We start from the raw sequence: 12,793 nt of genomic DNA, 5'->3' as shown, positions 1-12,793 counted from the left end.
ATCACTTTGCTGGAGATATTATTATTCTCTGGTAATTTCTCTCTTTCAATAGTTTGAATATTTGGTTCCACTTCCTCCCAGCTTGTAGAGTTTCTGCTGAAAAATCAGACGGTAATCGAATGAGATTTCCTTTAGAGGTTACCATCTTTTCCCCGGCTGCCTTTAAAATTCTGTCATTAATTTTTGAAAGTTTTAATCTAATGTGCCTTGAAGAAGGCCTCTCTGGATTGAGATAATTAGGTGTTTGTTTGCTTCTTGGATTTGAGAATCCAGTTCTCTCTCTCTTTTTCCATCTGTGTCATTTCTATCTTCGATGTCGCTAATTCTTTCCTCCCCCCGTCAGCTCTATTTCCTAAGCTTGCTATTTCATTCTTCATCTCTTTTATTGAGTTTGTGAACTCCGGAATATCTATTTGGTTCTTTTTTAAGGTTTCAATCTCTTTAGTAATATGTTCTTTTTGTTCATTGATTTTATTTGAGTTCATTAAATTGCCTATCAGTTTTCCTCCATCTTGCTGCGTTTTTTCAGAACTGTAATCATGAATTGTCATTTAAATGATATATTTCCATGTTGTCAAGTTTATTTTTTAAAGATATTTCATTTTATTTCTGAGCTGCCATGTTGTTCATGGTATTTGATAGATTTTTCCTCCTCTTGGACATTTATAGGAATATACTCTGCTTTTTAAAAAATTATTAAGAGTGATGCCTCTTTAGCAGGTTGATAAGAAGAGATTTTACTTTTGTTTTCCAGGAGGTGGCACTTGAAGGAAGTACAAGTTTCCTGCACTGCTCAGGCTTCCTGGATCTCTGCCGGGTGTTGGAAAGTGCCTTGTATTCCCTGGAAAGGTGGGTTTCTCCTCTAGGACCAGTCACGTTGGTCTCAGGGCTCCACCTCTGTGGAAAAGTGTGATTGGTGATGGGGTTCTGAGCCCCTGAAGTCCCGATGCTGCCCCAGCAGCCCGATGCAGTGTTGTGCTACCTGATGTGTGTCAAGTACTCCAGCTAGGATCAGCCTTGATTGGAGGGGTGGGGTGGGTTGGGAGAGGCCACTGCTATGTTTGTGGCTTTGTTCTCCTCCCAGTAATGGCAACTGCCAGACCTCAGCTGCCTCGCCTTTGTACATCCACCCGTCACTGGGATGAGCTGCAGTGTGCAACTGCCTCCTAGGAGCTGTCTCTGCAGTTTTCAGGGCTGTAGATTTTCTGCTTTGTAGCCAGACACTCACTGCTAGTTTCTTCTGGGGCCTGCTGCTAGCTCTGAGAGGGTGGGGGGAGAGGCATCCAGGCTCCATGGCTTTGTTTTCTGCCTGGCACTGGCGACTGCTAAAACACAGCTGTCGCGGTTCTGTGCTTGGCCTCTGCCCTGATGTATCCTTGGGTTCAGCAGTCTTATATGCCAACTGTTCGGGCAGGAATGCTCAGGGCCAGAGAGAGTGCACACAGCAATGATGATTCCTCCCTTGTCCCTGAGACCTGCAGTGAGCTTTGGGCTGCGTCCACAGCTCCCATCTCTGCTCTTCTCCCATCCCTCCTCCCCTACTCGCCCACCTTCAGATGTTCTGATGCACGGATCTCTCAGAAGTGTTTGTGTGTTGTCCAGATTGTATAGTACAATCCTTGTTGTACTATAGCTGTTAAACTTGCTGTAATTTCAAGGGGAGAGATCGAGGGGGCCCCTCGTGCTGCCATGCTTCTGACGTCACTCCAGCAAATGGATAATTTTGACTCAGTAAATGGGAAGAAGTTGGTACAGAAGAATGGAGTCATAGAAGGGTGGGACGCACAGAAAGAATATGTACTAGCCTACTAGTGGTTTTATTAATCTTGCCTTCTACTGACAAACATCTGTATTCTAAATAGAATTTGGCTCCACGTCTATATATCGCAGGTTAACCATTTATTTCCATCACCACAAGGACGGAATTTCTATTAAGATCTTCTAAGGAGATACCAAGTTCAAAGCAGTCATTCTCTCTCCTTCCCGTGGGCTATACTATAATCAGAGTCTCAAGGCCTATGGATGTCCTAATTCTAAATCAATATGGATAAGTCTTAGAGTTTTCCCTAGAGATTTATGAAAGGACTTAAATTCTGCGTTTCATTCAAAGAAAGGATTTTTCTATGCTTGGCTGTCTGTTACCGAAGATGCATCTGCTTTATTAGGCTTTTTTTTACTGTACCACGCTTTGTAGAATTGGTAGCACTGCCTGAGTAGTCAAAGTTTCCCATGAATTTAAGGCCTTGTGTGTGGAAAATACAGTTTTTCTCTTATCAGCAGAATGCAATTATTAAGAGCGCAGGCATTAAAGTTACTCAGATCGAGATTCATATTGTTGCTTTACTGTACACTGGTAGTTTCATCTTGGGAAAATTAAGTTTTTCACTTATAAAATAGGGTGAATTGTATCAAATTCATTAAAATTATAGAAACTGGAAGTGCGAATCCTAGAAAACTATTTCTTTAGAAAACTCTAACTACAAGTTTCTCACCTGAAGTGGCAGAGGGTCACTGCTATTTTTGAAGTCATGGTCGAAAACAATGGCGGCCAGCACTTTGTGAGATCTACGGTCAAACTTCACGTACTTCTCAAACTCAGTTTCCGAGTTAAAGCCATGAACTGCAGAGAGGTAAAATTGTTCACTTAAATAAAAATATCTGATAATCCCTCACGAGAAGGGAGATGCCACTTTACGTGGACAAAAGCCTATCCGAATATCATAAATTTAAAAATACTTTCTCAAATACTAATATCATAAATACTTAGTGAATATTTGGGTTTCAAAACAATTGTATGCATTTTATAAACTTCTACACTTTTAAATAATAATCATGAAAAACACATATAAAGGTAAGTCATTCGTCTTCAGGGAAATGCAAATCACTATTGCAATGAGATAACACTTCATAGCCACTGAGACGGCTATAATACAAAAGACAGGTGATAAAAAGTGCTGGTGAGATGTGGAAAAGTTGGAAACTCCATACACTGCTGATGAGAATTTTAAAAAGTACAACTACTTCAGATAAGTCTGACAGTCTTTCAAAAAGTTAAACACAGAGTTAGCAAATGACCCATTCATTCTACTCCTAGGTATATACCCAAGAGAAATAAAAACATAAAACATACATGCATATTCACAGCAGTATAATTTATAATAGTCCAAAGGTGGAAACAACCCAAATGTCCATCAACTGATGAAGGACATACCACCCGGATGCTGTATATCCATACGATGGGATGTTCTTCAGCAATGAAAAGGAATGAAATAACAATACATGCTACAACATGGATGAACCTTGAAAACATGCTAAGTGAAAGAAGTCAGTCACAAAGGCCATATATTGCATTTATATGAAATTTATATAAAAGTTTTATATATAAACCATTTACCTAAAAAGGTTTGTAATAGACAAATCCATAGAGACAGAAAGTAGATTAGCGTTTTCCTAACCCTGGTGGGGATGGGAAATGTGGAGTCCATGGCTAAAGGCTACAGGACTTATTTTTGGTGATGAAAATGCTCTAAAACTGATTGTGGTAATGACTGAACAACACTGGGAATATACTAAAAGCCACTGAATTATACACTTTAAATAAGTTAGTGTATGGTAGGTGCATTATATCTCAAAAAGCTGTTTTAAAACAAACAAGATAAATCAGGGTGGAGATCACTTCTGCGCTTTAAAAAGCTCATTTCATGGCTCAGTAGTTGTATGGAAATAATAGATGAAGGAGTCAGTAAAGAAATCAGCAGAAATTAAGGTGAACAAGGGAGGAAAAGAAAGATTGAAAAGAAGTTGCATAGAGCCTCCATGACCTGTGGGACAATACAAAATGCTTTTAGCATTTATGTCATCATTGTCTTAGGAGAAGAGAAAGAAGAGCATTTGAAAAACAATGTTTAGAAATTGTTGAAAATTCCTCAAATTTGGCAAAAGAGAGAAACTTTCAGATTCAAAAGGCTCAGTGAACTGTATACAGAATGAGCCAAAGAAATTCATGCTCAGACATATCACAGTCAAACTTTTGACAAATAAAGAAAGAAAATACCTTGAAAACAGCTGGAGAGAAATGGCATATTACCTAGAGGGAGACAGGGATTCAAATGACTGCAGATTTTTTTCAGAAACCAAGGAGGTCAGAAGTGGCAAATATTTTTAAAATGTGGAAAGAAAAGACTGTCGATCTAGAATTTTATATCAAATGAAAATAACCTCAGGGATGAAGATGAAATAAAGACATTAGCACATGAAGAAAAAACAAATAGAATACACTGCTAGTAGAACTGCTCTAATGAATTATTAAAGGAAGTTCTTCAGAAGGAAAATGATATCAGAAGAAAGCTTGGAACTTTGAGAATGAAGGAAGAGCAAGAGCTATGGTAAATATCTGGGTAAATAGTTTTCTTAAGTTCTTTAAAATATGTGTGTGAATTATATTTCCTGGTGAGGTTTTCACCTTACGTAGATTTGAAAACTACAATACAAAGGGAAAAATATAAAGGGACCTATATGTCAATAATCATTTGATATTACAGTGAAGTGGTAAAATATTAGTTCTCCGTACAGTGTGAAAATTAAGTATGCATATTTTAACTCCAAGAGCAACCACTAATAAAATTATATATCAGAAGTCCAATCTACCCATTTTGTTTCTTTTGTGGATGGTGTTTTGCTGTTATGTCTAACAATTCTTCATTTAACTCTAAGTTACAAATATCTTCTCCTATGTTCTGTCTGTTTCATCATTTTACTTTTAGATCTGTCATCTGTTCTGATGCAATTTTTGCCTAAAGTGTGGTTTTACTGTTTTAGCTATTGGTATCCAGTTGCTCAGCACCATTTGCTGAAAAGATTATCCTTCCACTGGATTCTTTTGCATCATTGTAAAAATATTTTGGCATATTTGTGTATGTCTGTCTACCTGGGTTCTCTACTGTTCCGCTGATCTATGTGTATATCCCTCCACCAATACCACACTGCCTTTATAACTACGGTTATAATCTTAGTCTTGAAATTGGCAAATATAATTCCTCCAGCTTTATTTTTTCACATCGTTTGAGCGCTATCAAAAACAATTTAATAGTAAGTTTTACGGAAAACCTTAATTTCTAACCTTTTATGTTGATGTTTAGATTCCTCTTCATACTCTCAGTGATCTCTTTCAACACATTAATATTAGAAGGCACGTAAATCAATTCCCAGTCTTGAGGATTTCGGAGGAAACGCGGCAAAGTACTGACGTGTTGAGGAGTGAAATAGAAGGGTCCAACTACATTTACATTGCTAAATGCACGGAATAGCAAAAGCATCAGTGGAAACAACAACGCTGTCACGATTTCCAATATTAAATTAATTAACTGCCTCCTCTAGAAGAGGAACAAAAAAGATGGTGTTAATGAACTTAAGTGTACACATTCAATACAAATGGATAGTTCTATTATATTAAGCTTCTGCCAGTTGCACTCTGGAAAAGCCAGTGCTTCCTGGACTGTCTTGTACCACCCGTTCCCCTTTCGACTTTCTTACAGGTCATACTATACTACTGATCAATTCAGTTTTATAAATTTGGAAGAGCTACCTACAGTTCTGAAATTGATTTTTCAAAAGCAACCATGCACACACACGCACACCCTGAACTGCAATGAATGGGCATTTATGGACATTTTCCATGGATGCTTTTACCTACCTTTAAGGTAAAATTTTTCCAGAGAAGCACTGTAAACTGGTTGAATGTCAACAAATCCATTCTTCTACAAAGAGTGTATGTTCAACTCCAGGAAAAAGGAAAGGTTTTTTTTAAATGTTAAGTTATCTGATAATGTGAACATCAAGCAAATAACAGTATAACTTCTTTCTCCTAATCTTCTTCTTAATCAGAATTAAAGATTGGTAGCAAAAATGGTAATATATTTGAAATAAAGAAAACTATATTGTTTCTATTTTTATTTTAATTTGCTTAATATCTAATGAAGTTCCCATATGCTTCAAACGCAAGGAAATAGATAAACAAATAACAGTAAGATGTGGTTCCATTTCTTCAGATGTCCATAAAGTAACAGGATCTGATTTTTCCTGTTCTAGTTTCCAGGAACAGATAGCCTCACAGGTGAATTCTACCAAACATTAAAAGAAGAATTAATATCACTGCTTCTCAAATTCTTCCAAAATACTGTAGCAGAGAGAACACTTCCAAACTTATTTTAGGAGTCCAGCATTACCCCGACACTAAAGCCAGATAAGGACACACAAGAAAAGAAACTGCATCAGGGATTTGCAAAAATCCTCTAAATATTTGAGCAAATTGAATCCAATAGCACGTCAAAAGGATCATATGTCATGATCAAGTGAGATTTATTTCTGGGATGTGAGGACGGTTCAGTATATGAAAATCATTAAATGTGATATAATATACTAAAAATTATATGATCATCTCAACAGATGCAGAAAAAAACTTGACAAAATTCACCCTTTCATAATAAAAATGCTTAACAATTAGGTATATAAAGAAGGTTCCTCAACATAATAAAGTTCATATATGAAAAGCCCACAGCTGACATCATACTCAACAGTGAAAATTGAAAGCCCTTCCCCCCTTAGATACGGAGCAAGGCAAGGATGCCCACTCTTGACACTTGTATTCAACACAGTACTACAAGTTCTAGTGAGATCAATTATGCAAGATAGTGAAATAAAATACATCCATATTGGAAAAGAAGAAGTAAAACTGTCTCTGTTCTTGGGTAGCATAGTCTTATACACAGAAAACCCTAAAGACTCTATCAAAAAAACCTGTTAGAACTAATTAAACTAACAGAACTAATTAAATGAGTTCAGCAAAGTTATAGGACCCAAAATCAATACAGAAAAATCAGCTGAGTTTCTACTGACTAAGAACAACATATCTGAAAAGGAAATTAAAAAACAACCCCATTTGCACTAGCATCGAAAAGAACAAAATACTTAGAGGTAAACTTAACCAAGGAAGTGAAAGACCTGTACGTTGAAAACTATGAAATTGATGAAAGAAAGACACAAGTGGAAAGATATCCTATGTTCATGGATGGGAAGACTTAAAATTGTTAACCTGTCCACACTATCTGGCACTGGCAGGAAAACAGACACATAGACCCATGGAAAAGAATAAAGAGTCTAGAAATAAAACTACATATATGTGGTCGACTGATCTTCAAAAAGGATGGTAAGCACACACAATGAGAAAGAACAGTCTGTTCAACAAATGTTCTTGGGAAAACTGGGTATCCGCATGCAAACGTATGAAATTTGACTCATATTTTATTCCATACACCTAAACCAACTTGAAATAGATTAAAGAATAGGCAACGAAAGCAACACTAGTGAATGTGACTGCCTCAAACTTTTCGTGTGTACCGAGCACTTCCATATCCTCTTTTGTGAGGTGCCTGTCCAAGTCTTTTATCAATTTTTATTGAGGGGAGGGGAACAATTTATCGTTTGACCAAAGAGTTCTTCACATACTCTAGTAAATGTTCCTTTAAAAATAAATATGGCAAATACCTTCTCCAGCTCTGTGACCTGCCATCAAGTATCTTCTAATGAACAAAACTTCTAATATTAATATAGTCTAATTAACCACTTTTCTGTCCTGTTCAATAAAAATATGTCTAGTTCAAGTTGCTCTTCTATATTCTCTTCTAAATGTTTTACTGTTTTTCTTTCATCTTTATATCTACTCTCCACTTTTAATTGATTGTTTTGTTTAGTTTGAAGAAGAGGTTAAGACTCATTTTTTTCCCATGTGATTATCCAACTGACTCAGTATTATTTTGATGAAAAGATTATCCTTTCCCATTACACAAAAGAAAATAATGCAAAAAAAAAAAAAAAGAGAGAGAGAGAAAAGAAATCTATCAACTAAAATGAAAAAGCAAAATAAGACATAGAAGAAGCGTAAAACATGTAGGACAACCAGAATGTAAAAATTAAGATGGCAGAAAAGGTCAGTAATCACACACACAAAAATGTAAATGGGTTAAAACCCATAAATAGAAATTGTAAGTTTCAATTTGGAATTTTACCTAATACTGTTTATAAGGGAGTCCCTAACATAAGAACATGGAAATGCTAAAAGTAGAGAAAAAAATTAGAAGATATTCCAGGCTAATACTATCGAAAGGCATCCTGAGAGAGCTATAATAATTTTAAAAAATGATCTTTGATATAAAAAATATTTTATCACATAATAAAAGGCTCAATTCACCAGGAAATCTTAGTAATTTTATACAGACATGTACCTGACATCAATGCTATACTAACGCATACTTAGTAACACATTGTAAAAGTATATAATATAACTTTAATATAAGCGCAGGAATAAACTGATCAATTAACCATCACGGTGAAAGATTTCAATACAATTTTCCAAATTATTGACACCTCATACAAACATAAAAATATCAGGAAAAATAGAGAATATCTAAACAAATAATTAACAAATTGATCTAGTACATATATACAAAATCCTCCACATAACAATTAGTACTGTTGATCAAGCACACATAAAACATTTGCAAAAACTGGTCATATTCTTGCTGTACAAGCAAGAGCCTAGTAAATTTCAAATCATCAGTATCATACAGAATATACCTTATGATTGCGATTTCATTAGGGTAAAGATACATAAAAAGATGAGTTAAAGGTTGCTATAGATTTAGAAATTTTAAAAGAGATACTGCTAAGTAGTTCATCTGTCAAAGGAGAAATTGGAGGGAATTTAAAATAGTTAGAACCAATTGATAATGAAAATAGTACATATCAATATTTGTGGAATATACCTAAAGTTATACTTAGATGGTAATGTATACTTTTAAGTCCTTATGTGAAAAAGCAAAGAAATTTTAAAAGAAATAATCTTAGGCTTTAATTTAAGGAGTTAGAAAAAGGACAACAGAATTAACCCAACTAAATTTGGAGAAAAGAAATAATAAAGCTAAATGCATAAATGTATGAAGTAGAAAACAGAAATTAATAAATTATAGAGAAAATATAAAACAATTTTTAAAAAAGTAAAACAAGCAAATCTCTGGTGAAATTTGTCAAGAAAAAAGGAAAGTATATATAAATAACATTAAGAAGGTAAAGACAACTGTAAGTACAAATACAGTAGATATGAAAATAACCTGCAGGAAGCAGAGATAAGTTATTCAAATCAACACTCCTGCTGAATATAACGACCAGACTGAAATTTGCAGAGGCAGGCCTTGCATGTAGGGACTCTCTCCCTTGGGAACTGTCAATTCCTGAAGAGGCAGCTAAGAGACTGGAAAGCTAAGTAGTTCTTTTGAGAACCTCATGTACTACAGTGACCAAAGGTAAATCCACAGACCTTGAGCATTGATTTAGCATTGTTCCACACAAAATATGGAAGGACCCAAATTTGCAGCAAATTTCATGGTGGTTTTAAAGTTGAGCTGCTATGTAGAAAATCACTGGGCATTCCTGATACTTGATACTTGAATGTGCAATACATGCACAGGTAAAAGAAATAACAATTTCATGCACTTTATAAGAACTGTAGAGTGGAAAATGTAATGTCTTAAATAAAACTACTGAAAATTAGGATCAAAAATAAATAGATAAATAAACAACTAAATGCTTAAAATGTAAATGAATTAAATTCTCCAACTAAAACGCACAGAGTGGCTGAATGGATGAAAAACAAACCCAACTATGTGTTGACTACAAGTCTCACTTCAGCTTTAAGGACACATATAGGCTCAAAGTGAAGAGATGGGAAAAAATGTTCCATGCAAACAGAAACCAAAAGAGCGCAGGGGTTGCTACACTTACATCAGACAAAATAAAATTTGGGTCAAAAATTAAAACAAGAGACAAATAATGTCATTATACAGAGATAAAGAGGTCAGTTCATGAAGAGGAAATAACAATTATAAAAATATACCCACCCAACATTGGAGCATCTAAATATATTAAGCAAATACTAACAGATCTGAAGGGGAAAATAGACAACAATATAAAAAGCAAGGAACTTCAATACCTGACTTTCAAGAATGGATAGGTCATCCAGACAGAATATCAGCAAGAAAACATTAACTTGAACTATACCTTAGACTAAATTAACCCAACAGACATATACAGAACATGGTACCCAAGAGGAACATATTCTCAAGTGCACACAGAAATTATACAAAGTATCTTTTCTGACCACAATGTTATGAAACTAGAAATCAACAACAGGAGAAAAGCTGGAAATTTACAAATGTGTAGAAATGAAACAAAACACTCCTAAACAACCAATGGGTCAAAGAAGAAATCGAAAGAAAAATTTTTAAAAATCTTGAAACAAAGGAAAAAGGAAACACAACACAATGAAACTTATAGGATGCAGCAAAGGCAGTTTAAGATGATAAATGTCTACACTGAGAAAAAAGGAGTTTATAATGATAAATGTCTACACTGAGAAAAAAGATCTCAAACAGATAACCTAACTTCACACCTCAAAGAACTAAAAATGAACAAACTAAGCCCAAAGTTAACAAAGGGAAAAATAACAAGGCTTAAAAGCAGAAATAAATAAAACAGGGACCAGAAAAACAATATAAAAGGTCAGCAAAACTAAAAACTGGTATTTTGAAGAGATAAAATTGACAAATGACACCACATTAATACAAAGATGCTCATAGGAGACTGCTATAAACAATTACATACCAACAAATTGAATAACCGGGAATAAATGGATAAATTTCTAGAAACATACAACCAAGATGAAATTATGAAAAAATAGAACATTTGTATAGATCGATGATGAATAAGGAGATGGGATTAGTAATCGAAAACCTCCCAACAAAGAAAAATCCAGGACCAGGTGGTTTTACTGGTGAGTTCTACCAAACATTTAAAGACGAATTAACACCAATACTTCTGAAACTATATCAAAAAATTGAGAAGGGAACACTCCCAAACTCATTTTACAAGGCCAGGATTACTCTGGCACCGAAGTCAGATAAAGACACTAAAAGAAAAAACAACAAGCTAATATTCCTGATTAACACAGATGCAAATATCCTGAACAAAATACTAGATTAACTGAATTTAACAGCATATTAAAAGGATCATACAGCACGATCAAATGAGATTTCTCTCTAGGTTGCAAGGATGGCTCAACATACGCAAATCAATAAATGATAAACCACATCAAAAGAATGAAAGACAAAAATCATGCAATCATCTCAATAGATGCAGAAAAGGCATTTGACAAAATTCGACATCCTTTTATAATGAAAACTCTCACCAAACTGGGTATAGTAAGGACACATCTCAACATAATAAAGGCCATATATGACAAACCCACAGCTAACATTATACTCAACTGTGAAAGGTTGAAAGCTTTTCCTCTAAGACCAGGAACAAGACAAAAATGTCCATTCTTGTCGCTTTCATTCAACACAGAACTAGAAGTACTAGAATTCGAGGGCATTAATAAATCAGAAAGACAAATATTTGTACACGGACTCATAAAAAACACTGAACTCATAGAAATGGAGAGCAGGATAGTGGTTGCCAGGGGCTTACGGGATCGTCTTACTTCCTCTTAATTTAGTGGTACTTAGTCACATCATAAGAGAAAAGAGACTAGCACCGAAATGTAAACTGTTCTAGGGTTGGTATAATATCTTGCTCAGCTTTATGTCTACAGCCTCTGGTGTATCGTTTTGAACATTCTGAATGTAGGCAGGCATTTCTGAAGATCTAAATTAATTTAAGACTAATCTTGACCAAGAAGGGCATGGCTGGTGTTTCTGCACATGAGGTAACGGTAAAAGCGACTTCTAAAATTAGGTGACTTTCCAGGATTTTCTAATTGGAAGGGATGATGGGGGGCTTACATCATTTCGAGGTTTTTGCATACACTGACACGTTATTATTATATTCCGATTCCTTCGACATAACAAATTCCGTACAAAATTTGACCTCACTGGCATTGAGCATTTAGTAAATATTTGCAAAATAAACAATAAAGAAGCTTATTCCTCATTCAAAAAGGCTCAAAGTTTAAAACGGCAAACACCACGGAAGCAAAGTCCCAGGCTGCAAAAATGTGGCAAGGCTATCCTGATGGCTTTGGGGACTAAAAAAAAAAAAAGAAAAGAAAAGGAAAGAAAGAAAAGAAAATTTAACACTGAATTAAACCATTTCATTTTATCCTGGGTCCCACTGCCCTTCCGAGCTTTGTTCCAGGGAAAAGCTACTATCACGAAGCGCAAGGAGACAGGGGTCACTTCTTTAGTTCGCCCTTTCTGAGAAAACCACCGGTTCGGGACCGCCCACGGCCGTTGTCCCCCGTTACCGCCACCCGCGGGGTCCCGAGGCTTGGAGCACGCGCGGCCTGCCCCTCGCTGCACAGCCGAACCCGGCGACGGCCCAGCGTCGGGCAGAGGGGCGACGTCGCCCAGCGCGGGCCTCGTCCGGCAGTACTGTCATCCATCCCTTTCGGGGGTTTTGTTTCGGAGCGGAGGCCAGGGGGCTATGCAGGGTTCTGCGTTTGGGGGTGTTTTGGCGGTGAGGGGAAGTGGGGTACGCACTTTGAGGCTCTTCGCTGAGGCCTGGGGGCGGGGACGGCCTTCGGGAGGTCCGGGGAGCGGCCGCTGAGCAGGGGACTTGGGGAGGCGGACCAGGGGCGGGGAGGGCCGGACACTCACCCCATAGGCCTCGCAACAGCCGCCGCCTGGGCCTAGGCCGCTGAGGTGCGCGCCTGCCCGCGCACGACGCCCCGTCCCAAGGCCCTCCG

The 12,793-nt window shown here is 36.7% G+C and overlaps 1 protein-coding gene across 1 annotated transcript in view; it reads right to left on the bottom strand.

The window, feature by feature from the left end:
• Positions 1–12,787, bottom strand: part of LOC105306061 (ATP-binding cassette sub-family A member 3-like) — a 123,654-nt gene extending 110,867 nt beyond the window's left edge. The window contains exons 1-4 of the mRNA XM_023523813.1: positions 12,705–12,787; positions 5,693–5,818; positions 5,120–5,372; positions 2,493–2,620 (exon numbers count right to left, since the gene is read on the bottom strand). Coding sequence (XP_023379581.1) covers positions 2,493–2,620; positions 5,120–5,372; positions 5,693–5,752 — 441 coding nt within the window. The 5' untranslated portion in view covers positions 5,753–5,818; positions 12,705–12,787. The remainder of the gene's footprint in view (positions 1–2,492; positions 2,621–5,119; positions 5,373–5,692; positions 5,819–12,704) is intronic.
• Between the last annotated feature and the right edge of the window lie 6 nt (positions 12,788–12,793).

This window comes from Pteropus vampyrus, unplaced genomic scaffold, assembly GCF_000151845.1.
Source record: "Pteropus vampyrus isolate Shadow unplaced genomic scaffold, Pvam_2.0 Scaffold417, whole genome shotgun sequence".
In the NCBI taxonomy this organism is placed as follows: Eukaryota; Metazoa; Chordata; class Mammalia; order Chiroptera; family Pteropodidae; genus Pteropus; species Pteropus vampyrus.
The sequence above is the reverse complement of the archived record's forward strand: the minus strand, read 5'-3'. Positions and strand labels throughout refer to the sequence as shown.